Source organism: Erythranthe guttata, chromosome 4 (assembly GCF_056151865.1).
Source record: "Erythranthe guttata isolate IM_541 chromosome 4, IM_541, whole genome shotgun sequence".
In the NCBI taxonomy this organism is placed as follows: domain Eukaryota; kingdom Viridiplantae; phylum Streptophyta; class Magnoliopsida; order Lamiales; family Phrymaceae; genus Erythranthe; species Erythranthe guttata.
In genome coordinates, this window is record NC_142536.1 from 18255541 (window position 1) to 18277577 (window position 22037).

General features: G+C 32.4%; 2 protein-coding genes and 1 non-coding gene across 3 annotated transcripts; 1 reads left to right on the forward strand and 2 right to left on the reverse strand.

Moving 5' to 3' along the window:
• Positions 1-1138: 1138 nt before the first annotated feature.
• LOC105949136 (NOT2 / NOT3 / NOT5 family) lies at positions 1139-7962 on the reverse strand. Its single transcript, XM_012972412.2, has 14 exons — positions 7682-7962; positions 6898-7036; positions 5643-5751; positions 5380-5570; positions 4774-5155; positions 4408-4617; positions 4218-4313; positions 3339-3427; positions 3066-3251; positions 2073-2498; positions 1933-1985; positions 1798-1839; positions 1502-1646; positions 1139-1390 (listed from the first exon to the last, which is right to left on the reverse strand). Exons 2-14 carry the CDS (start codon positions 6913-6915, stop codon positions 1331-1333), a joined length of 2007 nt encoding a protein of 668 aa, XP_012827866.2. The 5' UTR covers positions 6916-7036; positions 7682-7962; the 3' UTR covers positions 1139-1330.
• Positions 5643-5723, forward strand: LOC148771324 (small nucleolar RNA snoR35). Its single transcript, XR_016031086.1, has one exon. It is a non-coding gene; the product is annotated as a small nucleolar RNA snoR35 (small nucleolar RNA).
• Positions 7963-14289: 6327 nt separating the features above from the next.
• LOC105949013 (putative leucine-rich repeat receptor-like serine/threonine-protein kinase At2g19230) lies at positions 14290-20665 on the reverse strand. Its single transcript, XM_088817593.1, has 10 exons — positions 19990-20665; positions 19383-19908; positions 18395-18511; positions 17271-17701; positions 17033-17165; positions 16706-16774; positions 16539-16610; positions 16358-16429; positions 14829-15163; positions 14290-14708 (listed from the first exon to the last, which is right to left on the reverse strand). Exons 1-10 carry the CDS (start codon positions 20048-20050, stop codon positions 14533-14535), a joined length of 1992 nt encoding a protein of 663 aa, XP_088673719.1. The 5' UTR covers positions 20051-20665; the 3' UTR covers positions 14290-14532.
• Positions 20666-22037: the final 1372 nt, after the last annotated feature.

Genomic DNA, 22037 nt, shown 5'->3' on the forward strand with positions numbered 1-22037 from the left:
TTAGTGTTGTTGCTACCATCAGTCAATTATCAAGCGGCGATTTTATCTAACTGGAAGCTTTGAGGATGGGGGAAGACGGGTTTTGTGGATGTTACACTCGTCGAACTTCGGAAGACTATGTCACTGTTAATGTGTTTGACAAGATGAAACAAAATGGGCAATCAATGGTTCCGGAAATGGATTCGGATGAACTTGACGAAATGATCGATCAACATGCAAATGCAAATTATCTCGATGAAATTACAACATCTGATGAAGACTATGTCGCGTTTGGCGATTATTACGCTACAAATGCACAAACTAATGATCAACAAAGTATGGTTCCAGATTTGGATTTGCAAGTTTTGTTCATCGAATCATCAAAACTTTCCTGCATGAAAGATTGTTCAAAAATCGGCTCTAAATACATTTATAATCACACATGAAACTAAATAGGAAAATGACCAAAACCAACATCTGCAACAATACGAGGCTCAAAAGGCAATTACGCCTGTTTTACAGGATAATGCCGATTGGCATAGCAATCGCTTCATCCACCTACAACTTTTTATCATAAACTGTTCGATAGAAAACTTAAAACGAAATGGAAGCCAGTTGAATATTACATTGGAGTGTTAAAAAGAAGCATGAAGAGAATAACTCCCAGAAAGACAAATGAAACCGAAAACGAACCTATGAAGAAAAGCAAGAAGACACTTGTGAAATTAAAAATGAAATACTGAAAGATCCTAGCTATAAAAAGCTATTATACACATTATATTGAAGATTCTGCATCTGTAATAACAAAGTCACATCACCTACATTCAACTGAGAGCTTTTATAACAAAGGCATTAATAAGCTATTCAAACCCTTGTGAAATTTACTCACACTAGTATATATAGCCTAGAAACGAGAACAAAATTTCACAAAAAATAATAAAATAAATGCGTTCTTCCACAGTAGATACTACTAAACGTTAAAGTTTCAAGAGCCGCAAACACTCGAGAGTTAAGATCTTTTTTGCCCACCTTTCAACTTATTTCCTTGATGAAACATCATAATGAAAATCAAGAACTCAATGCTTCGGTTTTAGAAAATTTATACACTACGACGTCTACAGGTGGTTAAAAATTTGAAACTACGGAAGTGAAAAGAGAATGGAAAGGAAGGTTTTTAAGATATCTAATTCATGCAAAAGATACAGAGAGATTACAACAGCTAATAACAGAGGCAGCATTGCTGCAATGATTGCTTACAATGATTGCCGAACAGAAGAAGAAATTAAAATAAAACTTGATTTTGCCCTAAAGAACAAGTTGAACCTGAAGATGTACATACTGAGCATATTTGTCAATGGTGAGGTAGAGGTGGTCTCTTTTCCAACATTTCATACAGTAGAACAAAATTATCCTGCATATATAAGATTATATAGTCCAATCAATGCCCTCGATTTTAAAATCAATTAAGATCAATTCCGATTCAGTAACTTTAATTGAACAACCGGTTGAGAGGGCAACAAACCTTTCGAATCGTCTCCCATGTGTTAGGATCAAAACAAATATACGAACCCTTCTCGTATGTATTTGTCTTGACAAGAGGCTCCATCTTAGAAACTCTCATAAACCACAACCGGTGCTCCATATGATAGAACCAGCCTCTATTATACCTGAAACCATCCGTGTACAAAGCCAATTAACAACAATTCATGGCAGAAATATCAGAATCAACCATGAAAAAGCTGTGGCGGTGACAATCAACAGACATCAAATACAAGATACAATACATATATGTCCATGGAGCTAGTGGAAATAACATACAATTCATTTGCCGCATATATTTGGGCTTCTTCCCTTGGCATACTGCATAAAGTCAACACAAGAACAAGTAGGTCATATTTAGTTGTTTACAGTAACAGATTAAAATAAATAAAGGATGTTCAAAGCAAAACTCACCTATAGAAAATATAGAACACTGTATCCAGTTGGAACTTTGAGAAGTAAGCTTGCTGCAGCAAAGCAACACATTTTAGCAAGAAGGAATTGGTTAAAAAGTAAAGCAGCATATCACTAGAATAACGAGAAAGCTAACTCACACTAAGAGGTTGTGGTTGTTTGGCATAATAACATTTAGGCACAGTGTATTCAGGGTCTCCCTTGGCTGGCTCATCCGACCATGGAGAACCAAATGATTTATGGAGATTTTCAGTAGAATTCAAGTTCAATCCTAGTGTAGTTAGGTCAATCCCAAGTGCAAGAGGTGTCAAATTAGGATCACTCATTCTTATTACACTTAACAATCCGCGCAAACCAAATTGGTCAGAAGCTGCCTGGGCAGCTTGCGCGGGCTTCATTCCTTGATCCCTAAAAGACTGGCCAACAGGAGACATTTGTTGAAGGCGAAATTGGGATTGATTCTGATGCTGTTGATATTGCTGTAAAACTTGGTCGTACTGCCCCATACCAGACACTGAACTCGGAATATTCAAAGGTCGCAATCCTAGGCCTGGGGGTCCATTGCTCTGAATCGTATACAAAGAGAATAAATACAAACATTAGGTATGTTCTAAGGTAGAATAAATAACAAGAACAAGAAACCAGTAGAACATTCTGTATGTTCTAAGCTAGTTTTATACAAGATTTAATAGCCATAAGGAATGCTTAACTACAAAAATTGCTGAGAAAAAATTGAGGTGTTTTACACCTGAAACTTCAATTTTAAGTTCATAATAACCTCTCAGTCAACCACATATAGTTGGAGTTGGAAACATTCTAAAGCTGGTTATAAGCTGACTCTCAAAGCCAAAGAAATTGTTTTCTCCATGAATAAGGAGATAAATAATTGGAAAATAAAGCACGTGCTTAACCAGAATATGAAATATAAAACATGAAAACAACTTTTGAGATAAAATAGGGCGGTTATCTTTCTATCGAGTCCTTTTTTCCCTTTTTCCTATTTCATCATTCCTTCTTTTCTTTCTTTCTTTTCTTTTTCGGTGGGGGTGGGTAGGTGTTAAACAAATGGCAATTAGCTTCAATAGCTGTAAGTTATGATTAAACTGAATGATAACTTGGTAGCATATTAGCACCTGTGGATGGTAGTTTGAAGGCGACGATGGAAACATATCTGAACCATGTAAATGGAGTAGATCTTGGTTATTTAGATTTGAAAAGGGCCCCCCACTGCCACTTGCTGACTGAGTATGTTGCTGTTGTTGCTGCGGTCTGTGAGATGAGAATGTAGCACCCAAATTGAAACCAGTAGACCGTCCTATCTGCACTTTTATTAAATAAGAAATTGAGAAACACTGAAGAAGCTTATACGCCATCCATGCTTCATACTTTAACAATGAATCACTTACAGAAAAATGTTGAGGCTGCATCATAGAAAGAGAACTATCATGAAGTGATTCTTTCTGGTTTAGGTCCATAGAATAATCAGCATTGCCACCTGTGAAAAGATAAATACGATGTCAATGATAATGTAGAACCACCCAAAAGAAGACACAAACATTTGAAGATTCTCAGACAAGGCAATAATGACAAATGACTGGAACAAGGGACATAGATAAGTTTCAATAGCCATGCAAAATTCTTTCTGACCAAGTTTCAAAAGTGAAAGACAATATAAATATTTACAGAGATACAAACTTTCAACCTTTCCCTCATTTATTAAACTTAAAAATGAAAAATATCAAACTGTATCTGTTGAAACTGATTACATCACATCACATGCACAAGCAATAGGCCAATATGATTAAATTGAGAAGACGAACTTAGAATGATCTGAATTTGAATAGAGATGAACAACAAAAACAAGCATCTAAAATGTCTTTGTGATTCTGATCAAATGATGAAAATTTGGAGAAAACTGCACTACAGAGGCACAAAAAAGCATCATTAAAATCATAAAATATACATCCAACAATTCCTTATCAACTATGCTCAATCGTACTCTTAAATGGATTTCAGAACCAGCCAATGACAACATTTGGTGTGGCACTGATACCATGTTCAATGACCACTTCATCTAAAGCTTAATCTTTTAGATAAAGTGGTCATTCAACAATTAACTTAGCACATCTAAAGATTGTCAGTATCATATGCATCGACTACATAATACTTGTTGCAATGTTGAATACTGACCACTCAAACACCAAATATCAGAAGAAAAAATAACCACATATTCACTGGAAGTAGAATAAAAGGCATAGAAGTTTGAATATAAAAAGATATAAAACCTTTAAATCCGGGCAAGGCTGGAAAGTCTTCATTTTGAATGCTGAACTCTTGATTTTGTTGAACAATAGGACCAAGACCTTGTTTCCGCAGTGAACCTGCAACATTTCAAATCGTTATGCTTGTTACAGCAGAAATAGAAGGGCATTCAGAAGGTTTGTGGTGTGGGGGGGGGAGGTCAGTTTCCCTTACCTAGTTGTCCTTGAGGGCCACCAGAAGAACTAGGCCGACTAGTCAGCTGAGGGAAATCGTTGATATCAAAAGGGGCACCATCGTGGGGATTCATGTCATTCAACATGCCCATACTATTAAGGTTATTCACAGGCTGACCATGGTTTTGAGATAAAGGGCCACCAGCAGTAGGGTATGAATTACCTAACATTGACAATACCTGTGGAGAAGCTGAATAACAAAAATTGTCATCTCTATACAACTTCAATTCTCAAGCAAGCACAATTTACTTGCAATATGTATGATAAAAGATTGCAAGTGTCATAACTGCTATTATTTTTTATTTATGTCCTAACTGCAGAGAGCTATCATTGAATGGTAGAATACCTTGTTGAAGCACACCACCCATCAGCCTGTTTTGGCCTTGCACATTTAGATTTCCAGAACTAGTGTTGGCAGTCATATTTAGGCGAGAACCAAGCCCAGGAACTGATAGTCCTCCACCCGAGCTAATATTTCTGCCAATGCTACCCCCACCGACTATACTACCCACAGAGCTGGTAATCCGTGGTCCTGCATTTCCAAGAACAGGGGGCACACCCAGACCTGGAACACTGGTCCGATTACCAATTGTCGCAGAGGTTGGGAGAATCCCAGGAATAGAACCACCAACTCCGTTAGTGCTACTACCATACCCTTGGTTTCCAACAACACCCATACCACCTCTACTAGCCATCCCAGGTTGAAAATGAGCACTGTTGTGAGATATCTGTATGTCAAAAACAATATTTAACAAGCAGTCCAGTATAATTAAGAACTGTATGATTCAAGCATCAACATAGTAGACACATATTTTTTATTAGGTTCAACGTATTAAAATTACTTCCTAGTTCCTAGTTTCTATTTATCTGATTTCCATCCACATTCCACCTCCTAATTTGCATTTTCAACATAAACCGATCTAATATGCATCATTACAAATGGAAATCTAACCTGCGAAAGACCAACTGGAAGGTTATTTGATGCAAAACGCCCACTTGAAAGGTTGCCAGCAGCTTGTTGCACCCCACTCGGCGGGATGTTATTCATGGTCGTACTTCTTGATCCAAGTGGCCCAGGCATGTTTGGAACATTGAAATTTCCATGAACATTATGCAGTCCCTGCATATTTCCCTGCATATTTCCTGCAAGAACAGCGGTTACTATTATAGATTTTTGAAAGAAACAAACAGCAATCAATCCAACAAAGAGCTTACCAGTGTGATGATAAACAGGAGAACCGGCACCAGACTGACCAGAAAAAGATGATGCAAATGATCGTCCAGTGCTGTCGGGAAGACTCGAAGTTGATCCGTTCAGTGATGACTGTAATGAGACCATGAAAGAATCAACAAATATCAATTGTAAGACTTAAAGCTTCATGTATGTGTTAACTTCCTCGCATAAATATCACTTTGTATATGATCTAAGGAAGAATCTGTCACCTCTTAAATACAGATAAATGTAATTTAACCAATATTAGAGGAAGGGACTCTCCACATAAATCATATTAAATACATCTGGAATCCACTAAACAAGAAACCTGAGGACTCAATGAATGTCAAAGAGTCCAAAGGTTGTTAAGTGCCTTGAGCACACAATGTTAATCCTTTTGACCTAGTAATTGATAAGCACAAAATAAATGTCGATGAGATCTTATTCATCCGCATCATTCTACATCTAATTACCTCCCAAAAGAAAATAAAGAAAACTTCTCCTTGGAGATAACTCCGTAACATTATAACAGAAAAGGGAAAAAGAAAAACGAAGCTGACAGTTCAAGATATCATATCATAACTTTACACCTATCTTGCTAGAAGAACAAGCCTATAACCAAGATCATGATTAGCTACATGCATCAATAGAAATCTAATCAAAATGTAAACTAGTATATCATTGACAGTGAAAATGGCAAATCTCCATTTTATAACTTATTCCAGAAGTTCTTCTCATTAGTGGATGAGAATAATAATGCTGGTGGTTAGGTTAGAGGAATAATTTGACATGAAGACTACTCCAATAGCATTTTTTCAGATACATTGCATAGAAAATTAGTAATGGATCCTTCTACACTTCTCATATTTAGCAATTTCAAAGTAAACGAAGTCCAGAAAATTGTAAACTCTACCATTAGCAAGCCTAAAAACTGATAAAACAGAGTTCTAGGTCTCAACTTTGTAAAATTATACATATAATAGACACATGATCATCGCAAAATGCATTTACCCAGACCAAATTATTTTTCATCAAATCACACAGAGAAATCCAGGATGGCCACTTTATCAGACCAGTATGAAATGATCAACCTTACAACATTGTCTAACGTAATATGATGAAATTAAATATTCAAAAAACGACAGTAAGAAATCAACCATGAACTCGAAAATTGACAAGTTACCAGGAAAAAGAGCTAAAAATCATGAAGCCTAAACAGTAATACAAGTATAACATTTGCAACAGAAGGGACATTACATTGAGAAACCCTGACATTGTTAATGTCAAAATTTCATGAAGAGAATGTTTCCTTCAAAAGCTGCTGATGCCCTTTTTTCCTTTAAGTCGGAAAGATCTTCAAAAGAGTTCAGAGCCTTGCTCGTGGTTATACGAAAATCTGTAAAGGACAGTACATTAAACAGGCCCATCAAAAACAATACACTGTAGTTGACGCGGGTAGATGAAGATCTACATACAAAACAGATTCACAAACATATGTTCCAAACAAATATACGATCCACCTAATAGTTCGTCCATTTCTGAAACTTTTTTTTTTGCAGAGATAGGAAATCTCTGTAAAATGATCTTACGACTACATTCACAACTTTACCATGGGTCCAGACCTAATCAAAATAAACTCGTGAACACAAACACTAGTCAACATGCAGCTTAATACCAAGAAAAGCAAAAGAAAACTGGGAAAAATATTAGTTGTAATTGGAACTACATAAAAATTAGTATCAAAACAAAATTTTCAGAGTAAAAATAACTAAAGCAGATACCCAATTCCAAATAACTACACGCACAAGTTCGAGTCAAAATTCAGTTTCTGGAACGGCCATAAATACAGAAAATCAAAAAGGGGCAAAAACCAGCAGAAACTAAGAACACCAACAAATTGCGCAAAACTAAACCCTAAACAGCAACTTATCTTCACACAACACACAAACAACTAAACAAAATACATGTACATATACATACACAAACACATATGCTCCATGTATGTATATGTAAAGAGAGAGAGAAGGAAGTAAGTATTGACCTCAACGAGATGACAGATCTGTGCGCGAAAATCGAAGTATTTACAGAGCGAATTCTGAATTGGCAGAGACGATGAGGTTTTAGAGAGAGAGAGTAGAGAGAGAGGAATCGAATAATTAGAAGAGAAGAAAAAACGAATACTGCTTCAAACCCCTGGGAACTTTATTTACACTGAAAATTATCGGCACAACTGTTTTGCAAAAAAGTAATTTCCAATTTGCCACTGTAGCACAAATTTACGTATTCATTGCTCAACGACACCCCCAAATTATTAAATTAAATAAAAAAAAAAACAGGTGAGCGGATAAAGTCTGACAAAAAAGAAACCGAAGGAAAAGACGGATTTGCCCTTTGCTTTCATCAATCATACTCGTTAAAATTAAGGCTAAAGGCACTCCAACGGTTCAAAAATAAAATAAAAAATATTAATATTTTATTATCATTTCAATTTATTTGATGGCATCTTTGTAATTATTATTTTCTTTCTATTTTTTTTCTTCTTTATTATTTCTCTAATTTTCACTTTTAAAGTCGAAAAAATTTGCTAATTATTTTATTCTTGTAATATTTTCGTAAACATTATTCTCATAATTTCACTCTCCTCTTGGTCATATTTTCGTATCAAATTCTAGTTGGAGTCCTTTTGATCATCTTGACTAGAGGTGCGAGTCGAAATGAAATTTTAAATCCCGTTGATTCCGACGGAATATTTCGACTTTTAACCAAATATCATCATTTTGATATTCGATATTCCGATTTTTTTTAATTGAAATTGGAGTATTACATTTTTTTTATTATGATTTTGGACCCAATTTTAATATTCAATAGTTCGATGATGCTCCTTTTTTTCTTCCAAAATTAAATAATTTTGAATTATCATGTTTTCTTTTTTTAAATTTAAACCCGAGTAACCAAACTTAAAACAACAACTAGCATGGAACATTCACTAGTCCAAAATGAGGTAATAAAAAAGACGGCGGATATATGCAAGCCTATTTTTTTATTAATTCAAATCCACATAAAGGGATTTATTAGTTCAAGCCCGTAAACTAATCTAATTTTATTACATAAAGACCAAAGAGAAAGAATATACTCTTATCCACAAATAATACTCAAATACAAACAAGGGGAAATATGCAATACACCCTCAAATGGAAAATATTTTGAACTAAACTCAATTGACCTTTAGAGACTTTTGCCTACACCCAAGTTTCATTTTTAATTAGTGAAACCCCCTGACCAGACATGATAAGACTAAAGTGCCCTTATGTGGTTAGGTTTTTAACGTGATACAATTTTATTTCTCTCTTTCACTCCCCCTCTCTCTCTCGTTCCCAATTTCACGTCGTCTTCTTTTTTTTTCTTTTTTTTTTTCTTTTTCTTCTTTCTACAGATCTGTATACTCGCCGACGCACTCCTTCATCTTTTTCACACCACCGCCGTAGTCCGCTCACCATAGCCATCGTTGTTCGTGCACTTGTCCCGCCGGAGCCAACAATACCTTTCAACTGCCGGTCGGCCGAAGCCTAATGCAGGAGTACCTTCTCCGTACAAGTGGTGGCGGCGGTGCCTCCCCCACCTCGTCGCCGCCCACTATCGGATACGTTACATAGAGATTTTCCTTTTTCGTTCTCTTTCGATTTCTCAATTTTTTTTCCAGATTTGTTCACCACGGCCACCGTAGCCACGTCCCCACTCTCTTTTTCATTCACCGTCGTTGTCGTCGCCTTCCCCTCCCTCCCTTTCGTTATTTCGATTCTTTTTTTTTTATCTGGTTCAAATATGACTATTGTTGATTAACTCGATTAGTGATTTATTATTTTCTCGTGTTCGTTGCCTCTCTCAATTTCTCTCTCTTTACACCACCATGGTCTCCACATAGATTTGTACACCACCATTACCATCGCCGATCATTGCCGTTCGTTTCCACGTAAGGCTCTTTCTCTCTTTTTCGTTATCTTTCTCGATTTCTCAGTTTTTTTTTCTCCAGATTTGTCCACAACCACCGTCGTCGCCTCTCTCACTCTCTTTCCTTCACTACCGCCACCACCGCCATTATCGTCGACTCCCCATGCCTCTCTTTCATTATTTTTCTATATTTATTTATGTATTTTTCCATTTTTTTTCCATTCAGATCTGAACATCAGCAGTAACAAGACTAAAGTTATATTCCAATATGACTATAGTCATATTTATGTATTTTCGAATATGATTGTAGTCATATTGGAATATGACTATTGTTGAATATGACTGTAGTCATATTCGAATATGTTCCATGTTCTCGTTTTCAAGTTGACTTCTAATAACTAGGTTCAAAATTGCTATTTTTTTTATATGGATTTTGATTGGATTGTTTTCGTAAACAATAGTGAATCTTCGTTGTTTTATATAATTTGGTAAATATGACTATACCACACTATATAATCGGAATTTTTAAGTTGACAATGTAAAAAGTTGTAATATAATGAAAGAATATGTCTACATAGTCACATATAGTCATATTCAACTATAGTCATATTCGGAGTTGCAAACCTGTCGAGAAAAAAAATCAATTTTTTGTTTAAAGAAAAAAAATAAAAAAACTATTTTTATTAAAAGAATATTAAAAAATAAAATTAAATAAAAAATGGATAAATAATCCGAAAATAATAAAAAAAAAATCATATGTTTTTTGATTTGGTAGCAATTTTTTAGGAATTTGGAAACAGATTTTTAGGAATTAGATTATCTATATATAATATAAAAAGATGATCTATGCCCTCAATGATTGACATGTGGCAAATGATGATGTCATTTATCAAAATTGCTTAGTTATAGTTCAATTGATGAGGTGGATTCTTCAATTGATTATGTAACATTTTTATTTAGGTATGTTTTTAAGTTCTTTCCTATTTTACATATACACAATCATTTAATAATTACCACATATTTATATATAATATTTCATGAATTCAATATCCTATCATTTCTAAAAATATTATATTTTTTATAATTTTAATATTCTGAACTACATTTTTCGCCTTTTCTTTTTTAAAAATTCAGAAAACTCGATTTTTTAACGAGTATTCGATTTTTTATATCATATTTTACACACTATTTTTTTATAGAGAAATAATCATAATTATATTTAATTATTTATACATGGTTAATTAATTGTTTTTATCTCACGTTTTAATTTAATTTTCCGAAATATATTTTTCGAATGTCTTTTTAAAAAAAATAGAACACTCATTTTTTCATGTATATATTTTCGACTTTAGTTTTTTTAATAATAATATTCAAAAATAATAATAATAATAATTATTATTATTATTTTTACAAATCATTAATAATTCAAATGAATATACTGATAAATTAATTAATCACCATACATGGATTTTTTTTTAACATATTTTGCCAACTTAATGTATATGTATTAATTTAATTTTATAAATATTAATAACTAAACAAAATTTAAATTTTGAAATTTAAATTTTTGAATTCCAAATTTTGAATTTTAAATTTTTTTTTTACTATAAATTATCAGTCAATTCCCCAAGTTTATGTCATATAATTTGATTCTTACCTATTTAAGTTGATTGGTTTTGATTCATATAGTTAATTCATAGAAAATATCTAATCAACAATAATTGGTTAAGATTATAACATTAAATTTGTATTTCCATAATAACTTACTATTTACCTTTTTTATTATATAAAACCCAAGTATAAATACCCCTCATTCCAATCCATTTCACTCACTCATAATTTCCACCTGAATTTTACACTCACATAAAAATAAAAAAATAGGTCATGCCCGAAATGGCTGCAAAGAGGAAATGTTGTATTTTTTTGAAATTTTTGTTGTTCGAATATTCATAGTTTTACATGTTCTTTATTTCATTATTTTGATATAATGAATGTGTCAACTGGTTATTTACACATATACATGTATTTAGTCTAACATGTTATTTGTTGTTTGTTTATGTTATTTTTGTAGATATTATGGATAATATCGACCTATGTGCTATGTGCGACGACATCGGTTCCGTCAAAGTAGTAGAAAGGATTTCGTTAATCTCATATGAATTGATACTCATTTTTTTCATTCCTTAAAAGACCGTCATCAAAGTGATAAATGTAAAAAATAATATGCAATTAACAATTTTCTATTCTTTATATATGTCTGTAATTATTTTTAATATTGTTTCATCAAACTCATTTAGTATATGGTTACATATGCAATTTCGCTATTTAAAATTTTATATATTTCATTTTTTAATTTGTGTAAAGTTGGATCACCTGTTCGTTTTTTTGTTTTGGAAACTTATTGTTTTCGTCTTTTTTTTCTTGATTTGTTTTAATTAACTACATTGAAATGTTGAGTACTAATATATCATCATTAATTCATTATAGTAATTATATTGTTTTATAATTTTATATTAATTTATTTTATTAATGCATTATCATATTAATGGAATGGTAATATATCAATTAATGGAATAAAATGTAGTATCGAGTTGTCCTTTTTAGATACTCAATCTTAGGAAATTATACAGATATTAATGGAATAGTAATATGTCAATTAATGGAATGAAAATATTTAAATTGTCATACATAATTTAATATTTCTGTATATATATAAGTAAAATATTTCAATATTATTCCATTAAGTATTTAATGAATTATTTAGTTAATAAAATGCATTATTAACTATATTTTTATTTTTTATTACATTTAGTTACGAATTAATTATTTTAATAATTTTTAATTATATAAATTACTTTATTTATTTAATTTTCCTCGCATCTTTCATTATGATATTTTTTTATATTTTCGCTAATGTTGTAACATAAGTATTTGTAATAATTATTTTGCATATCAACTTATACTTTAGAGAGAAAAAAAAATAATGTCTTACATTAACATAAAATAATAATTTTATTTGATTTGTTTGATATTCTTATGAAAAGTATTGATTTTAAGGATATGATTAATGACTTGATTTGATTTGTTTGATATTCTTATTAAAAGTATTAATAGTAAGGATATGATTGATCATTTTGATTTGTTTATTTATTTTTTGTTATATTTGCCTTTGTTATATACAAATTGATATTATTAGGTTTCTACTTTCTATTTATTACTGTATCAAATCAATATGTGCATTATGCTAAATAAATTATGAGCATAATATTTTGTACATAATAAAAAACGTAAAAGTGGTAATATTTTAAATGCCATGCTTTCATATCTTTAATTTGACTTTGTTATATCCATTAGCCGATTTTTACAAGGTTGGTTAATTGATTTGATTATTTGGTTATTTTTGTTATGTTTCCTTGGTTATGTTATTTCTGATTCTGTTTAATACATTACTATTTAATGTTATTATCAAATTAATACATGTGATGTGAATAATTTTTTAGTACCTCTAACAATCGCATTTATTTATTATGCATCTCAATAATTTCGGATTCTTATTAATTCTAATTGTTTGAATTTATTTGATTTGTTCTAATCGAGTAACACAAAAAATAATAAAATATTTTGTTTCCTTAAAGTTATTTTATTAACTTATTTAGTATGTGAAAATTAAGTATAAATACCATCAACATAAACTCATTTATCTCATTCTTTATCAACACATTTTGTTATGATCATGTTAAACCAAGGTCTTCTCACCTTAAAACTTTTTTTTTTTCCATCTTTATGTTTTATAATTTCATAATGCGATCAGTATTGTGCGATGTGCATGCTCGCTTTGAAGCATTTTATTTATCGTCAAATGTTTATTACGTTATCCGTTTATTATGTATGCGTATGTATAATAATCTAACGAATCATTGTTTTGCTTTCCTTTTAATTTTCATATCCATGGATAACATCGTGTGTGTTATATGCGGCGACGTCGGTAAGAGAGAAGTATTGTGGCGTTGTGTAGAATGGAAATATATGATTTAGATATATTATATGGATGGATTTTAAAAACTTTTACTTCTGGTTTCCCATTTTGATTATACATTCAATAATTCTAAGTTTAGTTTCGATGAAGAAGAAGTTGAGTTTAATGAAGGTGATAATGTCATAAAAAAATACTAAAGTAACTCATGTATGTATTTCGTTATTTGTAATAGAGATTCTTATATGATTTGTTGAATATATTTAAATAAATATTCTTTAGTTTTTTATATTTTCATGTTACAATATTAATTTGTATGTATCGTAATAATTCTTTTATTTTTATCATTTTTTTAATATTTACGTAAAATATTATTAGTTTGTACGTTCATAATAATTTTTTGCTATTAATCTTTTGAATCTTTATGCACATGACATTAGATTCACCCTTCTTCATTCACTATAATTCCAATATTATGATATATTAGCAACATTGTGCCTAGATGTATTTGTGACAATGTTTGATTTTGTATATTTTGAAATAGAAATAATTATTTGTGCAAACATATTAGAATTTAGAAGTACTGCTTTTTGCAGAAAAACATATACTAACTAGAGAAATATATAAATTATATAGCAAAAATTCTACATTGATCAAGGAAGGAAAAAACACATTAAAAATAATGTGCAAAATATATAGGAAAATATACATATATGAAAATGGATGTTGTCAATCCACCAAGGACATTATGTGTGTGTGTTCTTTGGATCATTAAAAAACATTTTAGAGAAATTATCTCTTTCCCTAAAACAAAATGGTTTGATATTTACCCACCCACCCACCGCACCATCACAAACGCACTACCACCAACAAGTAAGTCCTTTTTACTAAACTTTTGTTTGTAAATACTAAAACATTAATCGAGCATCGATTCTTCATAAATATGCGTGGATGATTTTCACCAAAAAAAATCAACATATACAGGTCGCATCTTCTTCTTCTTCTCCTTCTCCCCATCCTTCTCCTTCTCCTTCTCTTTCTCCTTGATCATACTCCATGTTTACCTTGATTTCGTTCACAATCGAATCACCCACTCCACCTATTATTTCAGGGTCTATCGTTGATGTTTGTGGCATGTTTGCTCCTCCTAAAAAAATAAATTAAAATTTTCAAAACTTGAAATGAAGAAAAAAAATTCGAAAATCGGAAATTTTGGAATAAAAAAATCGACAGGACTCGAATCGTCGTTCCAAAAGTATTTACTGACCTGAGCTATTTGGAGCAGTTTTTCTTCTCTTGTGTTTCAATATAAGGATGAATCCCAATACAGCCAATATTATTATAAAATTTGGACCTGTGATTCCAATAATTAAACCCAATTTACCTTTCGGCTTAGAATTACTCTTAGATCCTCCAGATCCTCGATTATTAGCATTATTATAATTACTATTAGATCCTCCAATGCCTCGATTATTATTATTATTATTATTATTATAATTACTATTAGATCCTCCAAATCCTGGATTATTATTATTATTGGTTGGTGTAGAAGCACTCTTGCATGAGTTTCCTGATTTGCACAAATCAGGATTACCCGTCACCCTGTAGAAAAATATAAAATATGATGATTATTTTTTTCTATGTATTTATTATTGGGGTAATATGCTAGAGGTTCCTAGTTGGAAACATTATTAGATATGAAATACAACTTTGATATTTTTTTATGAACTAAATCCTTTTTTTAAAATAAATATGAGTCACATCCTCAATTTTTTCTGTTATCCATAATTTACCCTTAACCTAAATCCATAAATTCTAAATTCTAAAGTCACGTTTCTCTTAGATTTATTTTTCTTTTTTCTTCCGTCTCTCAATCTCTCGCTCTCTCCGTCTCTCGCTCTCTCCGTCTCTCAATCTCTCTCTGTCTCGTCTATTTCTCTCACTCTCTCTCTCAATCTTTATCTCTCTATTTTTTAATATCGCCACCACTCCAATCCACTATTGAGGGGCGGTGGTTATGGCGGTGGAGACGGCGGCAATAAGCGGATGGTTGTAGAGGCAAGGAGACGGCGGCTATATATGGTGGTTTAAGGCCAGATCTATGGTGGAAGGCGCAACGACGATGTTGGGCATGGATGATGGCGTGATAGCGGCGCTCGGTGATGGTGGTGGTGGTGGATGGTGGTGGATGGAGGAGCGGATCTAGGGTTTGGTGGAGAAAATTTAAAAAAAATTGATTTGGATGTCTATGAGTCTGGCGGCTAGGGTTTGTAGCAGGAGTTAGGTTTCAAGATGTCTTAGGGTTTCAAGATGTCTATGGGTGACTACGGTTACTATGGTTTCCTATGGGTTTCTGAAGATGTCTACGACCGAAAAAATTAAAAAAAGTTTATAATTTTCACTTTATGTAGAATAGAAGGGGAAAAAATAGATTTTTATATAATGATAAAATACGGAAAAAAGAAAACGTTTTCCACGTAAAAATTAAAAACAAAATGCTAATAAATGCACACTTAAAAATGTTAAATAATATCATAGTTCATCATGGTATATTTACAATTTGGTGTAATTTCGAATTTGTGAGTGGAGGGCATTTTTGGAATGAATTTAATAAAGGATGTGAAGCAAATTTTAGTTAGACTTGTCATTTAGTTTTAATAAGGTTTGTCGTCAGGGACTTATATCTTAAGACCCCATTATTATTATTATTATTATTATTATTATTATTATTATTATTATTATTATTATTAAATGGAACTTTTTTTGATCAAGAATTATGAAGTGTGATTTTCTTACACTAAATTTAGGCCGTTTTTCTTCGATAGAGAATCCGGTATAGGGGCGCTGAATTGGTTGCTTGCCAGATTCCTGTGGTAAATATATATATATATGAACAAAATAAATCATTTTAATTTTCTACTAATTAATATTTAATAAAATTAAATATTTTGGAAAATGTTGAAAAATGTGTGCTTACAGTAGCTTCAGATTTGGTAATTTGGCAAGGAATTCAGGGATTGACCCTTCTAATCTGTTGTTATGGAAATCTCTGCAAATCAAGAAAATGAAATTTGCGACATAGAAAATTAATTAATTAATTAATTAGCTAAAATATGTTTAATAAATTAAAGTAAATATTCTCACATTGTTTCAAGTGCATCCATTGTACTAAAATCTGGAACCACCCCTCTGAGATCAAAGCTACTAAGATGCCTGTGATCAAGAAACATATATCACACACCGAGGGAAAAAAAAACAAAAAAAAACCCAATACGTATGGGTCATATTATATGTGTCGAGAACAGTGGTGGAGCCAGCATACAACTACGGCCCACGGAGGGCTTGCCCCCCCCCCCCCCCCCCCTCCCTAACTTCTCGAACCTAGTATATATGTTATATAATTTATTTTTTCGAGTATTGTAAATCGAAAAAAAATTAAGAGTGGGATTTAAAAGGGAGTGTAGAGATTACAATGCTGTTACTCGCGGCACAGCATCGCTGCTACAGCTGATCCACTCCCACGAGTAACGCGCGGGCAGACAAGGGTCCCCACCCCAACGTTGTAGCGTAGCAAAAGCATTTTGCAATGAGGATAATCCTTCCACTAAATTTCCAAAAACAAAAATTAAATTAATATAAATCATTGTGATTAAACTTAAATAAAATTAAAAATAATAATAATAATAATAAAAATTTTCACTATATATACCATCTTTGCCGTTAGTTCCATCCGTAAGCAAATCTCCGATAAGGAAAACTTCCATAGCGTTGATGAGAGGGGGAAGAGTCGAGTCATCGGTAGGTACTAATGTAAAACTGATCGTATTTGAAGTAACGGTGAGGTTGCTAGCTTGTAGTTCCGTGTAGGTCCCATAAGGCGGGACCACGGGCTGGTTCAATAGCGGGTTGTTATCCATAAGAACTTGAAAGGATCTCTTTTGGGTGGTTGCGTCCAGCTCAGCGACTTCGGAGAAGTACATGTTCAAGTAGACGAGAAATCCAACTGGCCGGGGGAACGAAGCCACGAACAACGGGATTGTTGTCGTGTGTGTAACTGCAGTAACTGCATTCTGGAGAACTGCAGGGGGAGGTTGGTCCAGTGCTGTTGTCGGCAGGGGCGGAACCAGGATTTTTCGGTAGGGGGGGCCGAAAAATTTAGAGAATCAATAAAAATATGGCGGGGGTTCGGGGGTAGCACCCCCGGATTTTTTTAGGGATAGTAATGAGTAATAGATCTTTTTGTCAAACCAATATTCATAAACTTATATAAAATAAATTGCAATATAGTAACATTTTGTTGAATAAGTAAAAGTGTCTTAAAAAATAAAATCTTCAAATACATAGAAATTCGATAGAGTGAAAATGTTAAATATTGAAAGAAAGAAAAAAAGTACTTTCTTTTTTATGTTTTTTTTTTTATTTTTTTATATCATAAGCTTTAATAGAGATTAGGGCTTGAGATTGCAAAAAAAAAAAAAATATAGAATAATAAATTATAAAAGAAAATTAAATTTAAAAGGTGGAAATAATAATTTATTTTTTAATGTGGGCCATATATAAATATTTGTAAATAAAAAATTAATATATAATAGTAGATAAAAGTTAATATACCAACCAATTACTAATTATTTGTGTATATATCTATCCAATATCTATATATATTAGTATATATATATATATATATATATATATATATATATATATATATATATATATATATATATATATATATATATATATATATATATATATATATATATATATATATATATATATATATAATAGTAGTAAAAAAAATAAAAAAATTATGGGGGGACAACAGCCCCCCCTTGCCCTAGTGTAGTTCCGCCAGTGGTTGTCGGGGCGAGGGAAGTGTCGCTTGGTACGTTGATTAGCCCGTTTTTGCCTACTGCTGGTATCCATAATCTGTCGTAAGGGTCGTCTTTGTACCTAATTATATGTAGCAGCAAATTAATTAGTACCGGAACCGAAACCGAAACCAAAACCGACATTATTTATTTATTTAAAAAAACAAAAGAAGGGTTCATCTGAATTATTAATTAATTTAATTGCTAAAAGGACCACTCGTGTTATAAATATAAGCGAAAACCACCCCATGATGCAATTGTTCTAGCAAACTCCCCCCTGTAAACCATCATTTAGGGGGTCATGTGCTAAAATAACTGCATTATAGGGGTTTTTTTTGCTAATATTTATAACACGGTGAGGTTTTTCGCAATTCAATATAACATAAAAGAACTAAAATGCAATTCAATATAATATAAATGTACTAAAATGCAATAAAAAAAATTCTCACACATGCCGCATGCCCTTCTTCGTCAATAATCAATATTTGACGATGTTAATTATTTCCAATTTTAGCCTCAACTATATAGATATTCATGTAAGAAATGGGAATGTTACAATTTCCACCCTTAAAGTTTGCATCAATTTCATATTTAGTCCTCCATATTCATGAAAAATACATATGTTCCCTATTGTTTTAATAATTTAATAATTTTAGTCATTTCCGTCAATTTAATGATAGTCTACCAGTTTTTACAATTTAGGGCGCACGCTTGATTCTGTTAGTACTAACCGAAAATTGACTTAAATGACTAAAAGTGTTGAACTTTTAAAGTATGTATGGGGGATCAAATGTGTTGTTTTGTAAACATGAGGGACCAGATATGAAATTGGTGCAAACTTAAGAGATGAAGACCGTAATTTTCCCTACAAGAAATCTAGTGCAAGTTTCCAAGAAAAAAAGAATAAAAAATCTAAATCCAAGAAAATGAGTCTATATATCTGAAATTGGTACCTTATAGTTTCACTAGCACCATAAGCAACCCTTTTGATCAAATGAAGGGGATAATATTGATCACCATTGCTATACATTGTCAATCCCACGCTACGAACTTCAATAGCCGAAATAAACGGGAATTGACGGGGTGCTGTTTGAGCAACGCAAACACTCACATAATCCAATCTCGTAACATAAGTCACCTCGTGATAAACATACTCCGTAACCGAAGTGTCGACGGTCGTCCAAAAGTTCCCGTCGAAGTGGAGATCGAAAGACGGGGGCGAAGACAACCCGTCGTAGTTCCCGTAGAGAAAACTCGCACGCACAATTACCCTTTCGCCCTTGCTAGCTTCGATCGAGTAGCAGTTCTTTTTATGAGCAGTGAACACTCTTAGTGTGTCCATTACAGGAGATACGGAGTTGCTCGCTTCGACAACCTTCGATTCCCCGTTTTGCATGTCGGCTTCGTCTCCTGTCCACACGATCTGATTTTTGTCGATGTACTTTGTTTTCGACGATCCGCAGTCGATGCTCTTAAAAACTGCATGAGACAAATAAATTAATATTAGAGGACTAGATATTAAATAAGCTAGTATAAAAGGGCTCGAAAGTAAATACTTACCATAAGCTGAGGTTGATAAAATGCAGAGAGAGAAAAGGAGGAAGATGGTATGGATTGCCATAGGGAAATTTGATAATTTGATAATTGAGATTTAGTACTTCAACTTATATATTCTCTTTAATGAATTGTCTGAATTAAATGGCTTACATTGAGTGGGACAAAATTAATTGAAGAATGTAGAGTTGACTTCGTTTGCATGACTTGACTTGATTCGGATCACATTGAATGAGATTATATATATTAACTTTTTACTAACTAGTTAATTATTTAATGGGTAAATTACGCCCACGCTCCTGAGGTATGCTTAAATAACTTTAAGGTTTATGTGGTACCGATAATTACACTCACCCCCTTGAAACGTAGTTATAAACTCTAATAGGATAATGCATTGGATACGTTATTACGATAGAGTTCTAACGAACTATTGGTTTCAGAAAGGTGAGTGTAATTATCGATACCACAGGGACCTTAAAGTTATTTAAGCATACCTCAGGGGTGTTGGTGTAATTTACCCTTATTTAATTCTAAGATATACACAATTTCTGATGGCTCGTTCGATTACCTATATTCGATTAGATGTGATTAGGTGAATTCCTTAATGACCAATTAGTTATTTAGTCGGTAACATGTTCGGCTCGTTAGATTAATTCTCGTATTAAATTAGTTAAATTCTGGTATTATATTGAATTTGACCATAAAACCTCTTACTCAATAAAATTAGTCGTATGGGGAACGGATGCTACTAAATAAATGAAATAGTAACATATTGTAGCGGACTTTAGTTTTTTTAGCGGTTTTGAATAAATACGAATCTTATCAATCGAACTTATTATTATCAGCTCTAACTATTTAATTAGTAGAATCTAAACCTCTATAAATTAATGCAGTCGGAACTAGCAAAATTCTATTAATTTAGCGAAATATTAAATTATCGAACTAATAATCTTATACATTTTTACCGACTCGGGACCGAAATAAATTATTATTTAAACAAAATTATCAATTTATCGAGATTCTATTTAACTGTTGACACGTATTTGCTGGTTCATAATGAATAAATAGAGGAAAATAGAGAAGTCAAAGTTGAACACGAGGACTTGACCTTGACCCTTAGCCCAGTCAACCCGCTATATCATTTTGTTTTTATTTAACACCCCCGTAATATATCATTTTCGTCCAAGTAAAAAATTCTTATTCATGTATGTGCAATAAATAAAATTTAGGCGGCGGATATATGCAAGCTATATTTTTATTAGTTTAAAGTTTAAACTCACATAAAAGAGTTTATTAGTTCAAGCCCGTAAATTAATTTTATTTTATTTCAAAACTAAAGAGGACGAATATATCCTTATTCACAAATAATACTCAAATACAAACAAATTATATTTTTAATTTGTTCAAAACAAAAAGATAAAGAAAAAAAAAACCAAAAAAAATAACTCACGAGTGCCACCGCCAGACTGCCGCAACGCCGACCAACGAAACTTCCCCCGCGCCGACGACGACCAGCGACCCACCCACCGCCACCACCACCGCACCATCACCAACAAGTCCTTTTTACTAAACTTTTATTTGTAAATTCAAAAACATTAATCGAGCATCGATTCTTGATAAATATGCGTGGATGAACATTAATATATGCTTATTTCTTGTTGGGTTGCAATGTTTTAGCCGATTTTGGGCAAAAAAATGAGATTGAAATTGTTTTTTGTGTTTTTTTTTTCGTTGGTTTCCCAAATCGGTTTACCCAAACCGATTTTGTACACGAAAATCGGCGTCATAATGCCGAATTTTTGTTAACCAAATCGGCGACACAACGTCAACTTTACAAGTCAAAATTTTATTTGGTTTTGAATTTCATTAAGGGTAAAATAGTATTTTTATGTTGGAGGTCATGAACTAATAAAAAAATGGGCTTGCATATATCCGCCGCCTAAAATTTATTATTTTTAGTAACTTGTAAACCATACGAAAACGGTAAAAATTGTATCGGACAAATCTTGAACGATAAAACAGACATATAATTTATTTTAACTAATTGATCGAAC